Source organism: Pezoporus flaviventris, unplaced genomic scaffold (assembly GCF_033815535.1).
Source record: "Pezoporus flaviventris isolate CSIRO_AGI_PZ_B2104156 unplaced genomic scaffold, CSIRO_AGI_Pfla_v1 ptg000066l, whole genome shotgun sequence".
In the NCBI taxonomy this organism is placed as follows: Eukaryota; Metazoa; Chordata; class Aves; order Psittaciformes; family Psittacidae; genus Pezoporus; species Pezoporus flaviventris.
This window is the reverse complement of record NW_026892614.1, coordinates 11,395,423-11,416,287: the sequence shown is the minus strand read 5'-3', so window position 1 is coordinate 11,416,287 and position 20,865 is coordinate 11,395,423. Positions and strand designations below refer to the sequence as shown.

General features: G+C 41.9%; 3 protein-coding genes and 1 non-coding gene across 17 annotated transcripts in view; all 4 read right to left on the bottom strand.

Moving 5' to 3' along the window:
- TOMM20 (translocase of outer mitochondrial membrane 20) overlaps positions 1-4,929 on the bottom strand; it is a 112,733-nt gene extending 107,804 nt beyond the window's left edge. For 5 of the 6 annotated variants that reach the window (XR_009746564.1, XR_009746563.1, XR_009746562.1 and 2 more), the window contains exon 1: positions 4,774-4,929. Coding sequence is in view for 3 of the 6 variants with exons in the window: in XM_061471245.1 (XP_061327229.1) it covers positions 4,774-4,897 (124 nt within the window). In the remaining 3 variants the exon portion in view is untranslated. Of the gene's footprint in view, positions 1-4,493; positions 4,595-4,773 lie in introns of those variants that run through there. The other variant, XM_061471247.1, reaches the window with a different exon arrangement.
- On the bottom strand, positions 4,033-4,167 carry LOC133278687 (small nucleolar RNA SNORA14). The gene has a single exon (XR_009746651.1). It is a non-coding gene; the product is annotated as a small nucleolar RNA SNORA14 (small nucleolar RNA).
- Positions 4,930-4,951: 22 nt separating the features above from the next.
- RBM34 (RNA binding motif protein 34) lies at positions 4,952-13,001 on the bottom strand. The gene is made up of 11 exons (XM_061471751.1): positions 12,807-13,001; positions 11,790-11,947; positions 10,492-10,711; positions 9,856-9,915; positions 9,260-9,303; positions 8,749-8,832; positions 8,515-8,578; positions 8,378-8,420; positions 6,671-6,789; positions 5,139-5,533; positions 4,952-5,107 (listed from the first exon to the last, which is right to left on the bottom strand). Exons 1-10 carry the CDS (start codon positions 12,999-13,001, stop codon positions 5,204-5,206), a joined length of 1,317 nt encoding a protein of 438 aa, XP_061327735.1. The 3' UTR covers positions 4,952-5,107; positions 5,139-5,203.
- A 2,705-nt stretch (positions 13,002-15,706) lies between these two features.
- The window catches only part of ARID4B (AT-rich interaction domain 4B), an 84,820-nt gene continuing 79,661 nt past the window's right edge, over positions 15,707-20,865 (bottom strand). For all 9 annotated transcript variants that reach the window (XM_061471237.1, XM_061471236.1, XM_061471240.1 and 6 more), the window contains 3 exons: positions 19,910-20,125; positions 18,637-18,783; positions 15,707-17,493 (listed from right to left, as the gene is read on the bottom strand). In XM_061471237.1, coding sequence (XP_061327221.1) covers positions 17,363-17,493; positions 18,637-18,783; positions 19,910-20,125 — 494 coding nt within the window. In that variant the 3' untranslated portion in view covers positions 15,707-17,362. The remainder of the gene's footprint in view (positions 17,494-18,636; positions 18,784-19,909; positions 20,126-20,865) is intronic.

Genomic DNA, 20,865 nt, shown 5'->3' with positions numbered 1-20,865 from the left:
CAACTCAAAATGGCAATTTTCCTGCTGCTGGCTATGGTAAACACCAACCGTGCAGGGCCTCATGCACTAGAGGCATGAAGACGGGAAGAGAATTTGAGGAACACAAGACTTCTCCACATGGTTTCTAACAATGATAAAACACAGAAACACTGCCTACAAGGTAAGGCTACCTAATTTTCATAGCAGGTCACAGTACGTAAACGTACCTTCCCAGCTGCTTTACAGCAAAGCCTTGGGAACTAAACAAGTGGCAGTATGTCATCATCCCACAGCAAGAGCAATACTAAAGTCTACATTTCTGAGCTCTGAGGAAAGCAAACATTTACAGATTTAACTGCTCAACCTGAAGGCATAACATTGGTCTGCAACACAAAACTGTACCACTCCAGCAAAACTAGTGTAATTAAAATTACATATAGCTTGCTTTTAATGAACTTGGGTAGGTAGAAAGATATTTTATAGTAGCAACTATTCTTACAAGAAAGAATAATTACAGTCATACTGATTTACTGAGAATAATGATTTTTGTAACTCATCAGTTCATCATCTGAAAGTTATACCAATATTACTTTTAAAATACAACCTATGGTTAAACAACAATTTTACAAGCTAGAAATAGTTCAAAATATGATTTAGCATAATTTGAACTATTTGACTATAATTGAACTATTTAACTAATTGAACCATTTAATCATTAAGTATCTGCTATTGTCCACATGATGCAGACATTCAAGAATACCATTTCCCAGTAGTGATAATGTAACATGAGAAATATATGGACAAGATCAAGTGTTCTTCATATACAGGGATTTCACATTCTAACTACATGGATCACCCTTTTACCTTCTACAATACCTTAGTAACTCTTCACACCTGAATTTCTACAACTTACTGACCTGTGTATATAATTTTATAATTGTCATACAGAACTGTAGTGTTCTGTAATTTTACCATTATGGTTGGTTTCAATATTAAAGAATATATATTTCTTGAAAGTTCATGCCTTCAATTAGCTCACTCCGAGTTTTCTGAAGCATTAATTTGCCCAAAACTTTAAACTGTGCTACCAGGCAAACCACCTTTGCTCATACATAAAATCTTAAAGAAAAAAAAAAGTAGCATGTGAAATGTTTCACAATCAAAACAAGCCACACCGCAACTGTAGCACATACAGTGAAAACATCAATGAAAAGTAAAAAGAGCAACATAATGTTTGTACATCCTCTTCAGGAGGAAACTGTTTTCTTGGTGAGACTATGACATCTTCTAAAATATCACAAGAGATATCACTCACCAGGTTAAGTAATCAGAGATATAAAGTAACTGTAACTAGCTGTAAGTACCGAAAACTACTTTAGTTAGTAAGTTACTAACTGCAAGCATAGTAACCAGCAGAGATATGCTGGTAACTGTAATTATTTAATAAAAGCTTTTAACCACTGATCTCATATGACATCATATACTTTAACCTGAAAATAGTAATGTGAAGAATTGCCAAGATTTTAAAACTGAACACTGACCTACAGACTTCCAAGTCTGATTACTACGCAATTTGACTTCCTTTTCTTAATATGTTTTCACAGGTATCTCTAAAAGTCCACTAGTTAATACAATCACAAAAAAAAACCTAACCAACCAACCAAAAAAAAACACCACCACCCCAAAAAATCCCAAACAGCTCTAAAAGCTATTTAGGAATTCTTCCCCTATGAGTGGGTAGCACTGCTAATGTAACTTGTGTAAGCAAGAAGCAATAGCTTCAGGGATAAAACTAAATCCACCAGAAAAAACCCAACCTCAAACGCCATATATTTTTGGTTTTTGCTTTCCCTCAAGGACCTCCAAGAAAAACTTCCCTCTTTTCTAAAGACATTACCACATTTAGGAAAGGGGAAGAGCAATCCTTCATAGAAGAAATCCTAGTTAACGTCAAAAAGCATGTGCATCCATCCAAACCAGAAAGCTAAACTTCAGCTCTCAAACTGCACAACATGCAGGTCCTTCAGGCACAGCTCTTGTTGATGCAGAGTGAGTTTCCAAACATTATAACCTGTCATGCTGGCACAGGTTGTGAAAATCCCCGAGTTGCCCCAGCAGCTTCACAGCCAGTTCCGCAAAGGAGAGAAATGACCAGAAAGCCATTTGCATCTTCTGCTCCCATCTGTAAAGTCTGCCCACAGCTCTCCCTGCACTCACCTGTCCAGGTGGAAGGTGCTCTGAAGCAAAGTTCTGCATGGTAAGAAGTTGTGGCTGTCTTTATACAGCTGTTTTTTGTCCCTGCCCATGGCAGGGGGGTTGCAGCTAGATGATCTTAAGGTCCTTTCCAACCCTAACTATTCTATGATTCTATTCTATGATTCTATAACAGTTCTGGTTCATAAATTCCAGAACACGACTAGGAAACACAACTAAAAGCTTATCATTGTAAAATACAGCTGTGGAAGCAGCTCCAGATGTTTATAGCTTTGCTATTTTTTTGGTCCTAAGATTAAATATGGACATGCTCCCCAAACTGGCAACACCAAACCCTAAGAAAAGCAAAAAAGGGTTAATGAGATTAAGACATCTGGAAAACTGGAGTCCAGATCTTTCAGTCTCCCAGGATTTTTTTTTTATTATTATTTTTTTTTAATCCTGAAACCTTAACACTTCACTTTTATGATGAGCCTTTGCAACATGAACTTTGATCCTAACACAACCCTAACAGAGGCACAATGTAACTGGGATGGCAAAAAAAAAATCCTGGTTCTTCGTTTGTCAGCAGGCACTTGACCAAATACACCAGGCAATACACTGACATGTTGGCTCATGTCCTCCCCAAATTTTGGTGACACTGCACCACAGAGACTGAAAAATAATCTTATCCTAAGAAGATTAGTGGAACAGATCTGCTATAAAGGTGGTTTCTGTATGTTTTTAGTCAAACACCCCTTACTATTGCCCAAGAAATGGTGTATCTTCATCTAAAGAACTGCAACTGGCTGCTGCTCTGGACCTTTTTTTGTCAAATACTTTGCAGCCCCAGCCTTGCTATCCAACAATAAAAGCACTGTAATGATCAGGTAGCTGGCATCACCACAGAAGCATCCACACTAAAGAATCAGCTACAGTACCAAAAATAAACCCAAATTCCTTGATATTATCTAAAGCTTGAAAACTAAAAGCAGCCCAGTGAATCACGTCCAAGGATCACAAGTCATACAGTGATGTCCTCCTAATAGCAACAGCCTTTACCTATCAAACCACAATGGATATTTTCCACTTTAAAGAAAATGTTAGTTCATAATCAGAGCAAGTCTTAAGGTTTATTCAGAACATTACTGGATAGAGCTCAGGTAATGAAAACCATGGGATGCAAAAATAACTTTCAGTGCTTCTGCAAAAATCTTACATCATCCAGTATTTCCTCTACTTTGTATTTAACATCGTATAAAGAAGATTATACTACAAAAATTGTGTTTGCTTCTGCAAGACAAGCATGTACCAGTTTATACCTAAAACTTCACAATGAGTTGTGTGAAGGCACACAAGTATATGTCTAACATTCTACGTAAATGAGCAAGGGCCTTCAGCTGAAGTATTTGAAAGACATAATTTGCTGTGGAAGAGCTGACAGAAAGCCAAATTAATACTCTGTGAAGCATCAGTGCTGGTCACGCAACAAATTAAAGCCGTTAAGTTATGTTCAAGCATCATGAGGCAAATAGCAATTTTTAACCCATCTAGTTACTGACTCTTCCATTCACAAAACTACTGATCACGTTGTGTTTACTTGATGGGAAAGTTTACTTTAATGGTAACTTCTTATCTTTAGATTAGTTATCAAAAGGAATACTATACATATTCCCATGACAGAAACAACCCAGCACATAAATCACAGAATATTCTGGGTTGGAAGGGACCTTGAAAAGTCATGTAATCCAACAATATTTTTCATGATTCATTCAAGCACCTTAGATGAATTAGAGCACCTTGAGTACTCAGGCTTACTCTTGCACTTAATACCTTCACTATTTATTAAAAGAGCTAGATAAATGTTGAAGATGTGAAATAATGAAGAGCCACGGGAAAAGCGCTCTACATTTTGGATTAATCAACAGTTTTCTCTGGCATTCATTCTTACCCTGGAAGCTAATAACAGAGCTGCCAGGAGGGTTAAGAATGCAACAGATAAAATACCTGTGGGCAGCTCCTGGCTCCTGCCTTACCGCAGCACAACTCCACTGTAAGAGATCACATCCTTTCATAAACATCACCATATAAATGCAGTGGCCATAATGGTATGGCTGAGAGCGTGGGATGGCAATAATTAAAAAGAAAATAAGGGGGATAGGAACTATTTCCAAGCCAAGGCTGTGATGCAGAAACCCCGATTACCCAATAACTACACAAAGTGCAATAAAAACCGCCCCAGCAAGGAGGCCCCGTCCCCTGGCTCAGTCAAAGGGATGTCGAGAGGCACCAGCTCAGCCCCGCCGGGGCTCGGGGCCTACCTGGGCACAGGCCGCCCGCCAGCCCCCCGCCCGCGGCCGGCCCTGCCGCAGCCTCCCGACCCGCTCCGGCGGTGGGGGCTGAAGGGCCGCTCCCCCGCATGGCGGGGCTGGGCCGCGGTGGGTCCCGGCAGCCGGGGGGGCGCTACCGAGGCGTCACGTGCTGCACACCCGAGCCCCGCGCGCGGGCCAGAGGCGGCGGCTGTCGAAGGCAGGGCGCGCGGGAAGCCGCGGGAGACCGCCATGAGGCGCGGGGAGGGGAGGGGCAGGCCCGGACACTCACGCTCCCGCAGCCGGTTCTTGAAATTCGGGTCGCTCCGTCTCTTGCGGTCGAAGTAGATGCAGTAACCGATGAAAAGGGCCCCGCAAAGACCCGCGGCGATGGCGCTGGTCCTGCCCACCATCATGGTGCCCGGCGCAGAGGGGAAGGTCCCGCCGCACCGCCCCCACCCTCCCGCCGAGCGGCCGGCGCCGAGCTCCGCAGGCACCTTGGGGAGAGCGGGCAGCCAGAAAGGACCCTTCCGCGCTTCCGCTGACGTCATCAAGCCGCGGCGCAGAGGGCGCCTGTTCCAGTGCCTGCGGGGAAGCCGCCCGTCGCCACGGAGCGCATGCGCTGGCTGCCCGGTGCGGCCCCTCCCGCAGCCGTACCGGGAGAACCCGACAACCACTCCAGCCGAATTCACCAACAGCGTTTATAGCAGCTCGCGTATACATCACTCTTTGTAACGGTGCCGCACGTCAGTATACGTCTGACTTTTATCAAAAGCGCGTTTGTTCTTCTTCCCCGTTTTACTTCCCGGGGCAGTCCTCAGTCTCTTTGGCTTGGCGCTCTTCCTAAGCGGCGTGGCCGTCTCCCCGACAAACGAATCGTCAGGGCTCTGCTTGGTCCCTGCGGCGGTGCCAGCGCCGCCCTTCGGAGCACGAGGCTGGCCACGAGTTTTCCGTGGCACTTTCCCTTTGTTTCCGCAGCGCTGCACCCGGACCTTTCTTCCCATCAGATCCGTCCCGTTGAGCCTCAGAGCCAGATGCACAGCATCCGTATCCTACAGGGACAGACGTTCGGTTTGAAAGCTCCTTCCACATGAACAGCTGCCTGCCTCTAATTTTCAGAAGCAGGTTTTCTACAATAAGGAGCGCCCAAGCTGCTCTGTTTACTGAATGACACAGCAGCTCTGCTTAGAAACACCAGCTTCCCCAGGTAGCCCACACACTGAGGCATAGATACTTGAAAGTGGGCTGTGGAATAGCTTATGCGAGGTTGTAAAGGAAGAGAAATTAAGGAGAAACTGCAGAAAAAATGTATCAGGCTGAAGGTGAAGAATGGGATTGATTGAAAAATGGGATTGTAAATAAGTAACTTCAAGGACGTTAGGCTTTGTTAGCAACTATAGAGATAAGGAAATGGCTAAGATAAGCACTGCACAAGAACTGGCCAGAACCAGCCTGGTGGTTATTGACATGACAACGATCCTAAAACGAAGTGATGTAGAGGAAGATGATGAAGAAATAACCACCAGGGGTCCCAAAGCCCACTACCACATTTTAGTGCACATGCGGGAGGAATTCTAGAAGCATGACGTAATATATAAGTAACTCAATGAATATGTATGTAATCTAATGAATATGTATGTTTAAGGAAATATAATCACAGCCTGGTTGATGCTTGGAAGAGACACGCTAGGAGGAGCTATCCCCCGTGCCTGCAATAAAGAATACCTTCTTGTCAACTTAAACTTTGTTGGCTAGTTCCTGGACATTTCTCCGAATCAAAGGAAATAAACTAAGGAAGGCGAGGCTGGGAGACTGACATGAGAAAGAAAGCTGTACTGGACCCAAAATAGAGAGCCATGGAGCAAAAAGGCTTCAGGAAAGAATTGCACTCATACTCGCACACATAAGAAATGGGAGAACACTGCAGTTATAACAAGAGAACTTATTTGTCCCTCCTTTAAGTCCTTCCCTTAAAGTTCATTTCCTTCACCCCAAAGTTTTACAACTTTTCTTTGTACACAACCTAAACCAGTTTGTTTTGTCTCTGCTTCCACAGAACCGGTCTTCCAAGCTGCTTTTAACAACCATACTACCACCACCACCATTTAATGTCACATACAAATAAAAAGTAAATGCCATAAAGGCAACCCCTGAATTCAGATGGTGAAGAACACCCAGTTCACACGTACCTCGAAGAGGACGTAGCCAAAGCCCTTCCCCAGGCCGGTGCTTCTGTCCCTCACGATCCGCACTGCCACGACACCTCCACACACAGAGAAGTGCTCTCGCACAGCATCGTCACTGATGTCTGCAGGCAAGCACAACAAAACAGATGCCTCTTCCATCAGGCACGCAGCCTTAGGAGCCTGGGCCAAACCCAAGTGTTTCGTGTTTACCAGTTTAGGTACACAAGCATTATATATTTATATGTATAGGTACACAAACATCAGTGGCTCAGAAACATTCCAGCAAGTTAAGAGGGCAGACTTTACAAAGTGCTATTTACTTCGAAAGTTAAAGATTTTCTAGCTTTGAAGAGTAGAACATAAACCACAAAGAAGAACAAAGGCAAAGACCAACATAGTATTTTCAAATAATTTCATTTATGGTTTGACTATACTGGACATTTAGACTGGTGCAGCTCTTTCTGATGCCAGAAATCTCTTTCTAGCAGATAATGAGCTTGCGCCAGCAGTTCCTGAAGTCTAATGCTCACTGACAGAGCTGTGAATTTTATCTGAATGGGGGAGAAGGAAGAACATCTACAGTTTCCAACCACAGTTGCTGTATGATTATTCTGATAAGGGCCAGATGCATGAGGCTTTCTCAGTCTTGTGCCTACATGAACAGACAAGCATGACATACCAATACAAAACCACAGGTTGTTCTCTTTTCTGTGTAGGTATGCTTCATACTGTGGTAGATCCCTTTACATAAATGTAACCTTGTCTCTGCTACAGGGAGGGGCTGAATTTAGGAGTACAAGTTTAATGACAGCCATGGGAGGGCTGAGAAAGGTTCAAGCTGCTGACTTCCCTACCACTGCAAATGTCCTGTTTTCTGTGCAGGATGTCCAGAGGAATATGCAGACCTGACGCAAACTCTACACATCAGGCATTAGTAACATCACCGCAGATTTTTTACCTATCTCATTTTCAGACAGGTCCAGTTTAAGGCTGAAGTCTAAAGCCTATTTGTTTTAGCATTACTGTCAGCAGTACATGACTGGCTCTGAAACAGGCCATGGGCATGGGGCATGCCTTCACACCTTCAGCCTTCACACATCCACACCACCCCCAAGTAAGATGCTCATTCCAAGCACCCTGACTCCATGAATACACTCCTGTGGATCATACCCGATGGCAATACCGTATACTCTCCAGTCTGCTCAGCAGCAGCTGAACATTGGTCAAGCACGGACCTCAACTATACAGTAAGCCCCTTCACACAGCTAACAACCGATTGCCTATAGCTGCCTGGACAGAGGCATTCAGCCTGTGGCTCACAGACAGCATCAGAACAAGAAGCCACCTCTGTGTATCACTTGGAAGTAGTCCACAAACAGGTACCAGTACACATTTAACAGTTAGGAAGCTATGGCCTATGCAGTTTAGTCATACTTATCTTAAAAACATCCAGCACCAACAAGAACTAAAGGTACCTGCAGTTCTAGCTACAATCAAGAAAACAATTAATGTGCAGAACTTGCCAGTAACTTATGGACCCTTTAGGTATTTCAGTTAAAAAATAAAACTGCTATTTAAAAAATTAATTCCAGCAAAAGGTATTTAGCTACCTAAACATGCTACCCAAAATATCAACAAATAACCCCCCACAATGTCAACATATTCTATGCATGTTAAGTAACGATGCATAACAATCCATTTCAGACTTACCATATGAGAGATTTCCCACAAATACAGATCGCTTATTGTCATGCTAAAAAAAAAATCCAAGATACAAGACAGTGAGCTATTTGTTACAGCAACAAAAACAACCAGAAAAGGGGTTTCTAGTCATACATCTTCCTTACCGAACTGCTTTTTGATGCAATGTCAACTCTGATGTGAAATCCACTAGCAATTTCTGTTCCATTTCTGTTGCAGCCAAAAGCAAAAGGTTTTTTAAATTAATTGTCACTTCATTTGCAGTATCATTGTACAGCATTATTCTAAAAGCAAATTTACATTTAAGCTTGAAAAAACATTGTATTCTGATTCAAGCAGAACCTCGTCAACAGGGAATGAGGAACAAAACTGAGACTTACTCCTTCAGAGCCTTAATGGCATCGCATTCTTCTTTAAATACAATGTAAGCATTAACAAACTTCGCATTAGGGTGCACCTTACGCCTGGAACATGAAAAAGACGTGCATAAGCACTTCTTGTTAAACATATTTATGCCACCTCTTGTGTGCACAGAAACAACTCTCTTTCTCTTAAATGTATGATGGAGTCCCACTGTGCATGACATACAGCCTGCACGAGCATCCTGTCCAAGCTTCCTCAGTTCATAACTATATCCAAAGGAATTAAGGATTTTGCATCTTCCTCCTTCCTAAAATATAAGGAATGCAGCCTAAGATAATGAATTACTGGTGCACCAGGCACATAATTCTTTTTCACTTGTGAAGAAAACTTACATACACACAAAGATAATTATAAAAGTCAAAGAAACACAAAATGAAAAAGTAAGCATAGCTAAACATGTAACAACCAACACTTAAAAATTATTTTTGCCTTGAAAAATAAAGCAGGAAATTCACAAGAGGAACTTACTTTATTGCTGCTAACTTTTTGGATAAAGTATCTTCTGCTGGAACCTTTAAGATAAAAAGAGCTTTAGTTAAGCAGGCCTAGTGTAAATTTATCTCAAATAAGACAAGGAATTCAAACAGGTACCATTCCCCCCCAAGCGATGCAGCCAGTACTGTGAGCAGATGATGGAAGCAGCTCATCCTAGAGATGATCTAGAAACACCTCAGAACTAGACAGCTTGCTTTGACTTCATCAGAGTTCCAAGACTGTTATCTTCAACTGTGTTACAGAATACACTGATTTGCAATCACTGTGTCTCTCCTACTATGGTTTAAAAAACAGGTAAATGAGCAGTAATAAAGACATCCTTCCTCCAGACAGAATACCACTCTGATGCATTTTACCATCAACTGTTAAATGTGAGGAAAGCAAAGATGCATCTGTGGTGCTTTTGTGGTATAATCTCCAAGGATTCTTCTAATGGCAAAAAATACACCTCCAAACCCACTTCTGAACTACTGAAGACACAGCCTTAGGAATATGACCCTTTAATACAAAAAAGTAATTCTTATTATACAATATTCTTATGTTATACAACATAAGTGAAAATAACGTACCAAAGAGCGGAATCGGATGGATTTTATTTGTCCATACTCTTTAAAACGAGATTTCAGAACCTAAACAGAAGATATTACAAATATTCAATACATTTTTGCATCCTAGTCATAAGAATTATTGTTGAATATTTACTACCAAGATTGGTTTTAACATGATATTAATTTTACTTATATAAAGTCCATTAAAGGGCTACTAAAAAAAGACAAGTAATTTCTAACTGTTTCTTGTGGCAGCTTCTTATTTTACAGATTGCCAAAACTGAATTTGTACCCCTTGCTATGGAGGAAAGCATAAAGGCAAACATATTTCATGCAACAATCTGAAGTATTAGTTGCAACCAAAACTAGAATCAGACTTTGTAATTATAGTTCTCATTTATTAAGTAATTTTTTACTGAAAAAGAAACTAAATTCTACTAAAGAGCAACTGCTCTTTCTGCCACTGTAAAAAGCCTAACTACACTAAACAAAAGGGATCACCTCTAATGGTTTTAGATAACAAGCATTATTTCCTGCTTTCCCAAAAAAGAATTTTAGACACAAATACATGTGACCTCTCAGCTGGAAGCCTCCCCTCTAACCAAGGGATGGGGTAATTCTTTTCATCCCTTTAGTCACCAGAAAGCACTCACATACCTGAGTAGTACAGTTGACAGGCAAGTTCCCAACAAAGACGGTTCTTCTGTTTACCAATTCATCAACCACCTTTTTTTCCCTTTGTTGTTTTACAGTAGTGCCTGTATCTGATTTAACAACACTTTTGGTGATGGCAGAAGACGACTTTTTTTTTTGCTTGGTTTTATTTTGTAACAGTTTTTGCTCCTCCTCTTCATCTGCCTGCTCCAAAGCGCTCTCCCTTATCAAAAAAAGACAAGCTAAATAATAAGTGGTAGGAAAAAAACCACAGTTTTTGAGGTCAAAGAATTGAAGCCCCAAAATAAATATTTTAACTTACATTTTAAATTATTATGTTAAACATAAAATATCACCATTGTATTGCTTGTTATGTATTAAACAAACACATCTGACCATCCCATAACATGGAAAACTATTTGCTGTCTCCAGGACATTGTATCTGATATTTAGTAGAGTAACAAAAAAAATTTAATTCATAATTATTTGATAACCTTTAAAATGGAAGGGAAAAAATCTCCAACATCTTTGCACATCAGAACTTGAGAGATTTAATTCTTCCTGGCATCTAGGACACTCAGAGGAATCCATCCTCTGGGATCCATTCATGCACTAACATTATCTCTATCTATCCAAACTTGCCATAACAGCAGGAACAACAAGCAGATCTGAAGAATCCTCTGGAAAGCTACTGACAGCAAAACAGCGAACAAGCTTCATAGGCATGGAAGATGCAACAGCACACAGTGCCAGGGAGAGGACAATGTGTTAGCCTCCAGCTACAGTCACACAAACTTCACTGTCCAGAGACCAGTTTCCTGCTTGCACCAACAGTGTCTTGTTTGAACCCCAGGTATTTAAGAGAACAGATGGTGTTAATACAGTTATTCAGCATCATAGTAGTGGGCAAGGACCATAAGGACAACTAACTGTTTGGTGCTGTGTGTTGCTGTCTGGTACCTTGCTCATGCTGAAACTGCCTCTCCTTCTTTGGCAGCTGGATAAAGTCAGCTACAACTACGAAGTATCACCCTGTGCCAGAGAGACCTGGTCTAAATCTACAACCTCAAGGCCTGTTCTCTCTCTAACAGGGATCTGCATTTCATGGACATAGAACTTCAAGAAGTTGTATTTGCTGCCTCCTGGGGCAAACTGCAGAAAATTTTCACAATCTTCTTAACCACAAGGTTCAAGATAAAGAGTAAAATAGAGCTTTACTGCTTCACTGAATTCATAATCTTATGAATAATCCAGATGCTGGTTTTTTTTTAAATCTTACTATGGGGATATCATCTACTCACCTGTTTGCCGATTTTTTATCTGCTTTTGAAAGTTCCTTTTTTTTGGCTTTCTTTGCTTTTACAGGAGGTTCTTCTATGACAGGTAAGCTCTGGTCTTCTGATGCTTTCTCCACTTCTGCTTTCTCCACTTCCTCTGCATGCTTTCTTTTCTTTTCTTTCTTTAAAAAAACACCCACAAACCAAGTTGAAAAAAGCAATCCCAGAAACACCTACAATTGGTTTATATATTGTAATTTACTTGGAGCACCACTACCCAAAGCCAACAACTGCAAGAAGTGGTGCACCCAACACCCAGACCTGCCTGCTCACTGGGGCGCTCGCCCCACGGCTCTTCCAGGCTGAGAGTGGGTACAGCACATCCCAGTAAGCAACCATCAGCCTTGCACGCTAACCATTTACTTCTCAGTTCCAAAAAGGAAGCACCCTTGGCTGTCCATGCCCCTTGGGCAGCTGCCTGCCTTCCCACCACCATTATTCAGCCCCTCTGGGCACAAGCTATAAGAGAGACATTGAGGCGCTGGAGCGGGTCCAGAGAAGGGCAATTGAGCTGGTGAACGGTCTGGAGCACAAGTCTGAGAAGGAACGGCTGAGAGAACCAGGGGTGTTTAGTCTGCAGAAGAGAAGACTCAGGGAAGACCTTATCACTCTCTACAACTACCTGAAAAGAGGTTGCAGTGAAGAGGGGGTCGGTCTCTTCTACGAAGTAACATGTGACTGGACAAGAGGTAACGGCCTCAAGCTGCACCAGGGGAGGTTTAGCTTATACATGATGAAAACTTTCTTTACCTACAGGGTGACCAGGCATTGGAACAGGCTGCGCAGGGCAGTGGTGGAATCACCGTCCCCGGAAGCGCTCAGAAACCATGTATATGAGACCCTCAGTTTTTAGTGGTGGCCTTGGCAGTGCTGGGGTAATGGTTCGGCTTAGTGATCTTAAAGGTCTTTTCCAACCTAGTTGATTCTGCGATTCCACGAACGCGCAAGCAGGAGGGAACCGCGGGGCAGAGCGGCACTCACCACAGACACCAGCACCGGCGGGGCGCCGGCGGCGCTGAAGAGCCCCGAGAGCGGCGCGGCGGGGGCCGCCGCCGGCCAGAGGCTGTCAGCTACCTGCCCCACTACGTACTGCTGCTGGTACTGCTGCTGCTGCTGCTGCTGCTGCTGCTGCTCCGGGCCGGCCCGCACCGCCACCACCCTCCGCCGGCCCTTCATGGCTTCCCGCGGCGTGAGGGAAGACACGCTAGGGTCGCGTCACTTCCGGCGCGCGTCCAACGCGCGCCTTCGCCCGTGAGGGAAGCGGGATGTCACCGCGGGTACAAGGTAACCTTGCTTTGGCAGTGCCTCGGGCAGCGCCCTTTGTGTGTGAACATACCTTAATGGTGGCCATCTGGCCTCATCCAGGGTAGAGTTTAAAAAACCAAACCAAAACCCAACACAACTAACCACAACCCCCGGACCGGCCCTTAAAGCCTGCGCAAGATGGTCTTGTCCCCGAGAGCAGGTTAAATGGAAAGCAGTGAGAAGTTGCCCTAGCAACGTGGCTCTGCCGAACGGCAGCTGCTGGGTACCTTACAGCAGGTTGGTAAAGCATGTAAGGATCAGTCCTTGAGAGGATTTTCCTTAAAACCCAGCACCTCTTGGGGCCTTCAAAGGCGTGCAGCTTGGGGGACAGCATTACGAGGAACCATTCGTACCTCTTCCCCCCAGCTTTGCTCTGTAGGCATAATCGTGCTGCTGCAGCTGCATGGATAGGAGTGGATTGCTGATCCAACAGGAAAAGACCCACATGTGTTCAGCTGATTTTGCAACTCGGGACAAGGCACAACTGATGCATAAGGAAGTTTTGATCTGTTACTAAATCCCTGAAATTAGGCACCTAACTGGGGTCTCTTTTTAGACTTGCCTGTCCAGAACGTGATTTTAAATGCTGGACAATGTGGTAACTGGAAAGGCACAGAAAGTTGCAAGGCACTCAGAGGCTGAAGCAAATACTTACAGCTCTTCTGGTGTAACATTTTACACACTTTTTGAACGGTCAGCATTAACAGTTTTGTTGGCACTAACACCCAACTGAATGCAGAACAAGCAATCCAGCTCTAGAATACAAGGTAAAAGCACTAGTCTTCACACCCACACCAGGTGTGCTGTGTCTGGCTGCCTGCTGGGGACCCTCACTGATGGGGTCTGCCTAGGAGAATACAAAATAGAGAGTCCCTGCTGACAGACAGGTGGCTGCTGCACCACTGGTATTGTCTTTTCCCACTTACCTTCACAGGACACAGCAATTTTGCAGGTGACACAGCTGGGACAGAACAGGTTGAACAGGACGATCAAAATACATCAATATTGCAAGTGTTCAGCTGGCTGATTTCAGAGAACCCCAAGTGCTGAAGCTCAACAAAAGGCACTATAGCCATCAGGAACTGCCAGAGTCCTGTGGCACAGGAAATTTCACAGCATCATGGAAGCCACACAGTAACAAGCACAAGACAGCCTTCAGGCAAGGTGTGCTCTCTTGGCGGCATATAGAGTCTACACTTAGCCATTCTCAACACAATCAAACATGAGACATGGAAAACCGATCCTGTTGCTCAGCCAAGGTGTAAAGGATGAAGGAGGGGCAGTTTGTCTCACTTTGCCCTTCAGGTCATGGTCAGGCACATGAGAGGAGGGGTACAGGCCATTAGCCACTGATAGTGGGGAAACTTTTTCTGCTGCTAGCACAGTGTGCATGCCCAGAAGGGAGCACACTCATGCTTAAAGCTGCATTACACCTGAAAAGCAGCTTAAAGCTGCATTGCACCTGAAAAGCAGCTCAGATTTACTTTCTGGAACGTGGGCTAAAATGGACGGGCTAACAGTTTGCCAGCAACACCTTACTTTGTAACCACTGGGACACAAGAAACATGAACCTGGGAGTACCATTTACAGACACCCTTCACTGAAGAGGGGCAATGTGAAACATCCAGAACAGATTTTTGACTAGTCATTAAACTGCAGTTTGTAATTATGAGCAGTGCATCAGAAATAAAATAATCTGTTTTAAGAAAAATCCTGTTTATGCAAAAACCCCTCAGTTTGGGAGTAGGGAGGTGACTAATGATCCCTGTTTCAAACAGGTATCCTCTCACAGAGATGAGTCAACAATTGTCACACCAAAGCAAAAGTGCTGTCATTAGAACTGAGAGCTGATCAAGAACTAGTAGCATGTGGAGAGCTGGATTTGCTTGTGCTTGCCCATACACAGTTCCTTGTTAAATCAATACCAGTTATGCCTACTGAGACTGAAAGGCAGAACTGAACTATCACAACTCTGATTCTGCTAAATTTAAACATGTAAATATCCTGAGAAGCCCCACTGAAATTATTAAAATTACTCCTGTCAGTCTCAGATCACTGGTAATTATTAACACAGTCAATGTTCCCAAAACTTATCATTATTTGTTATTTACCAGTCTCATCAGTAATCTATCTTTTTGCAGATGTAACAGCATTTTGGTCAACTCAACTACAGTCACACATGATATAAAATGTAAGTGAATAACACCACAAGTTTTATTCCAGTTTTACTTCCACTGAACCTGAACTCGAGGAAGTCAGTATCAGAAGTCAGCAAGTATCTTCAGGAGCTCGCTTTTACATTTTCAAACTACTTGAATGAACATGAATCAAAACTCATCTTTGTTTTCAACTGGCGCTGCCTTAGTCGTGTCAATGGGCCAGGCTGTCTCTTTCTGCTGGAAAAGATGAATTTGAATTAATTGCTAAGAGGAGAATGAGGCCAATGTACCCGCTCTAACTTACATGCCTATCACACCATACCAAAGATCATTTGCTACACTGATTCTGCAACTTGATGTCACTTCAATGAACACACTACAGTTGCTTAATTAAACTGTTAGAAACAAAATCAGGGATTCACAAACTATGGCATTTTATTTCAGAGGCCTTTGCTTACATTTGTACAATATATTACATAATTCTCCATTTTCTGCAGAACCTAATATATATTTTATAGCTTTTTCTATAAGCTTTTCCTTCAATGTTTGTCAACAAATTTTTACAGTCCTGTACAATTCTGAATACTTTGAAACCATTTTCAATAAAATCAGTTAACCTTAAGCACACACTACGAAGACTGAAAATGCTTTTCTTAGAAAAGTCAAATGTAAAGGATTCTGACACTCTAGCATCTACAAACAAAATGCTTTGAATTCTTACATGTTGTATTGCCAGAAAACAAAGAAAAACATGCCAGCCCCTATTTCCCCAGGCAAAAGAAGTACACAGAACTACAATTAAAACAGTAAAACAATCTGTACAATAAAGTACTGTGTATTAACAGTGCCAGGTATTAAATAGCTTGAATGAACACTTCCGCAATATACAAATGTCTTACAAAGGTATATAATTAACAGGAGAGAGCTTGGGATCCATACAACATAAAATCAATACAAGTGAAAACAGTTTGAAGTTGGTTTTGGAATTTGTACATGGCATTTAGAAAATTAAATGTCTACCACTCAGCTAGCTATTTATTTAAAAAACAACTACCCCTTTGTGGCAGTGTTCATATCAGCAACCACAAATTATAACCTCACACCTTACTCTGTCTTGAGGTCCTCTCCTTGAAGCTCGTAATAAAATAAGCATTACAAATGAAATATCTGTTGCTTTAAGGGAAAAGAAACATTTACAAGAAAACACAAAAATATAACTGTTATAATCCATTATGAATAAATATACACTTTAAACTGGCTAAATACAATCTTTATACATTAAGATTTAATACAGTTTGTTAGCCATTTTCTTTCTTTTTCATAATGTATTTTATCAAAATTAAAAAAAAAATACTGTTTTATAGAAAAATGGCAAAGTACAGTAGTTTCATTCCAATTAGTGGGTTATTAAAACCCAGAGTAACCTATTTAAGCCTAATTCAAACCTGTAGACGTTAGGTTTTTTTGTCTGTTTTTTTAAAGGAATCCTCATATTTGGTTATCAGGACTGATGTCAAACATCCTACTAACTGCAGGTTTTGAATTGAATACATGTGCTTGACGTATACAATTTAAGCCACTGTAAAGTGACTTAGCAGTTAAAAAACAATTAGCTTGTACAAATGAAAATAGGTTCAATATTTGTCATAAATAAATGGAAAAATATCAAATGCTCCAGCTTTAACAAAATACCAGGGAATACAGTAAGCCTACCACATTTATGTAGATCAACCCAACAACTATATGCTTATTGTACTGTCTTTACAGGCAGTGAACAGCCTCCAATTGCCACAGTGGAAGGCCTTCGAGTCACCAGACTTACAATTCCCAGACAAGTTGGAAACAATTATTGCTTGAGGAAAAGCAGTTTGTTGTACTTTTTCTTCATAAAAGTGCACTTAAGTGCAAAGTTAGCTTGTCGAGAAACAACTTTAAATACAAAATAGTGCTTGTCTGAATTTTGTGCCATTGTGCAGTATAAAAAAAAAAAAGAAAAAAAAAGAAAAAAGAAAACAAAGAAAAGAGTGGCCCTCAGCAGCCATTAAGTGCAAAGTGCTTTGGCAAGTCCTGCTGTCACCTGCACTCAACTGACATTCCATTCTGTGATGAACTTGACATAGACGGTTCTGCTAAAGTTAACATAACTGCAGCTGTAATGGAACTAGAGGAAGGTGATGAGGAGGAAGATGATGTAGTAGCAGCACCTGCACAGGAAGAGGAAAACATAAGTTACAAAAATTTACAAATTAAGCAATAAAAGTGTTCTCCCATTCAGCAACTAATGCCTAGTCATTAAACAGAAAAAAAGCCTCTATTCCCTCATTTCTGTGGCAAATACTCCAACACACAGTTTCAGCTGCATGCAGAACAGCATGTTATTGCCCCTTGCAGCCCTGGTTCCCCAGCCACCCAGATCAAGGGCACAGTGGGAGCACACCAGAGCTCATTCCTGACCCAGAAGCATAGTCAACTGTTCCCTTTCTTTCCTGTTGAAACCAGCACAGGTGAAGTCTTGTCCCAGCACGGAATCTGCATAAGCACCCTGCTCCAGCCACTGCAAAAAATGGTTGTAGCCATAAAAAGCTTAATCTTACTACACACGGCATTCCAGTCTTTCTTCTGTACTCAGTGAACTCTTAATTGTGCACATAAATAAGACACGGAGAAAACAATCCTCTTAATGCTGCTTAAAGCAAGCACACTAGAACATTCCCTACAGCAACATGTGAAGCAGCTTCATGCAAATAAAGTATTTAATTGATGGTCTTCCTTAAACTCATAATACAAATCACTTGTTGTAATGGGAAAGCACTAAACAGACACACCAGCAATACTGTAGGAAATTCTTGTGTAACTTGAAGAAAAGTTGTACGTTATTAATAACATTCGATCCTTCATTCACTGCTTAGGGAAGTTTATTTTTCTGTATATTTTTTTCCCTGCGTAAAGTAGTTCCGCCTAAACAGAGTTAAACAGATTGGATGCCCTTTTAATGTTTTTCCCACTGCATTGTCATTGGATGTCTGAGCCGTACCTTCTAAAGATCGTAAATTAACCACATGCAGTATTTTCAAACAAACAAACAAACAAAAAACCCCCATGCTCCTAATGGCACACATCTCCCTAAATATTATCCAAGTCTCACTGATGGCTTGGCTTCACGAATGAAGATTTGGGAAGGGCTTTAACCATGCTTACTACAGGCACGATGACCAAGGGCAAGTGGGATACGCAAATCTGGTTGGAAAAGGGTGCTTAGGCAATCACAGACCAAGTCTCATTAACACCTAAATAACATGACATTCAAATTAGCCTGCTAAAGGTAGAATTTAGCTCCCAGCACTTACTTTCCCGCTCTTTTTTCTTTAAGCGCTTTCTTCTCCGGTCAATGGAAGCCACCTCAGATTTCAAGGACAGGTAATGTTTCCTGATTTCCTGCAGTTTTTCTTGGAGAACTGTTATGCGCTCGGCGCTAGTCATATTTTCCAAGTCAGCTGCAAGTTAAACAATCTCTGTTAACTAGCATATTGCAGCATTTCCAAAACTCACCAATTTCAGTACTTGAATCTTGGTGATGTGCTATGTGCTTTGAGGTAGCAGACAGCAAAGCCAAAAACCACTGCAACAGCAGCTGCTATTTATGATCATAAACTTGGTTCATTTTTTATTATTTTTAAAATAAACCATCACAGGAACACTTTTTTCTTCTTTTAAGGGAGTGGAAAGGAAGAAAATGCACTTGTTCCCCGCCCCACAGGAAGGGGAAAACAAGACAACTGGTGAAAACAGAGGGTCTAAAAATAGCTTTGAGCCTGTTGTTTCAAGTACTTGCTAGAGTTCAGTTTGGACTAACACACCAGGAAGGTCAGTCTTGCCCATCTTGTATTGGTTGTTACAAAACAAGTAGGTTACGGCAGGAATCTGAATAGCTGTGGCATGGTTCTGAGTGCATGCCAAAGAGGAAGGCCTCCTCACTGGCATTCCACATGGTGATGTCAATGAACACAGCCAGCAGAGGAGCTGTTTCCAGCTGGGAGCAATCCACAGCATAGCACACAGCTTGGAGAGCACAGGCAGGAGTAACTACCTTGGTTCAGTCCCTTTCAGCCACAGGTAAGCCATACTGGACACTCCATTCAAAGACATTTAAGAATCATTTAAACTACTGTGAGGCACAGAATGCAAAATGTAGAGGAAGAAGTTACAAACCAACCATGTAAGTGTCTGAACAATAACTAGAAAATGAGTAAACCAGCAACAAAGTATCAATGCAAGAAGGGTGCATAGCTGAGAACATTCATGCCAGAGTGACAAGTCTGCACAGAATGGCAAGAACAGCCAGTCAGTGCAGGAGCCATATCTAAAATCAGTACTGAAGACTGCAATACAGGCAGTCTGCTGCACTGCAATGGAAAAAAAAAAAAAAAAAAAAAAAAAGAGAAAAAAAAATTTAAAACAGAATTTATCACAAAATTAAGCAAACTGAGACAATTTTATATAATTTTTCCCCTGTTAGGGGGAAAAAAGCCCCGCCAAAATACATAGAATTCAATAATTCTAAAAGCCGCCTTATACTATACCACAAGACCACACTAGAAGGGTTTCTAAGAAAATACTTACACATTTGAAAGCTCCACTTGTAAACTTTGGGCAAACGATTATTCTGTTCTTTGAGATCAGACTCCTTCTCTCCATTTTTCCCGCATTTTCCTGGAGACTGTGTTCTTGTGAGTGATTTGGTTTGGTGAGATTTCATGCCAGTAGAAACCGACTTTGCTGACTGAGATTTGGACACACTTTCACCAGCAGATAGTTCTTCACTGTCGCTGCTGTTTGCTGCAGAAACAAGAAATACTGTTACAAACACAGCAACCTTCCTGCCCAAACCGAAGTTTATCAGAAGCTACCCTTGTGTTAATTTTCACATAATGGGATTTTATTTGACCAAAATCCTTAACTCCAAAATATTATTATCCACCCTGATACAGAAGCTTGGCACACAGCTGTTTGTATCACTAGTGCCCAAATACAGGACGACAAAACAGGTATATGAGGCCCCTCTAATTCTGGCATGCTGTGAAAGGGAAACCTTGCACTGGAAACACTGTCCAGTTAGGTGTGTAGCTATTATGTGCATCTATGGGAACCAAAATCCTACAGCACTAGAGGGCAGATAGAAGTACAAGATTCTGGCTCCACAATCCATCCTGAATACTGGCAAGTATATTGCTGAAACCACGTGTGCAAGAATGTAAAGGAGTGGGGCAGGGACACACTTCTTGTAAGGAGGCTCCTAAATATAATCCAACTACTCAAGGTTCATACAGGGAAGGCACACTCTACTCTGAAAGGTTCAAGACAGCATCACACTTCTTGCTTCCAAACCATATCCATAAATTAATTGCTTACATTAGAAAATAAGGCAAAGAGGCAGTCCAACGTGTCAGTACAGCTGCAAAAGTTATCACCGTATTTCTGATTATGGGGCTATACATTTTCTAAAAGAGTTAGCAAGACTGGTTTTGTTCTATCTCCTGGGGTTAGTTGGTTGGGTTTTTTTTTTTTAATATTAATTC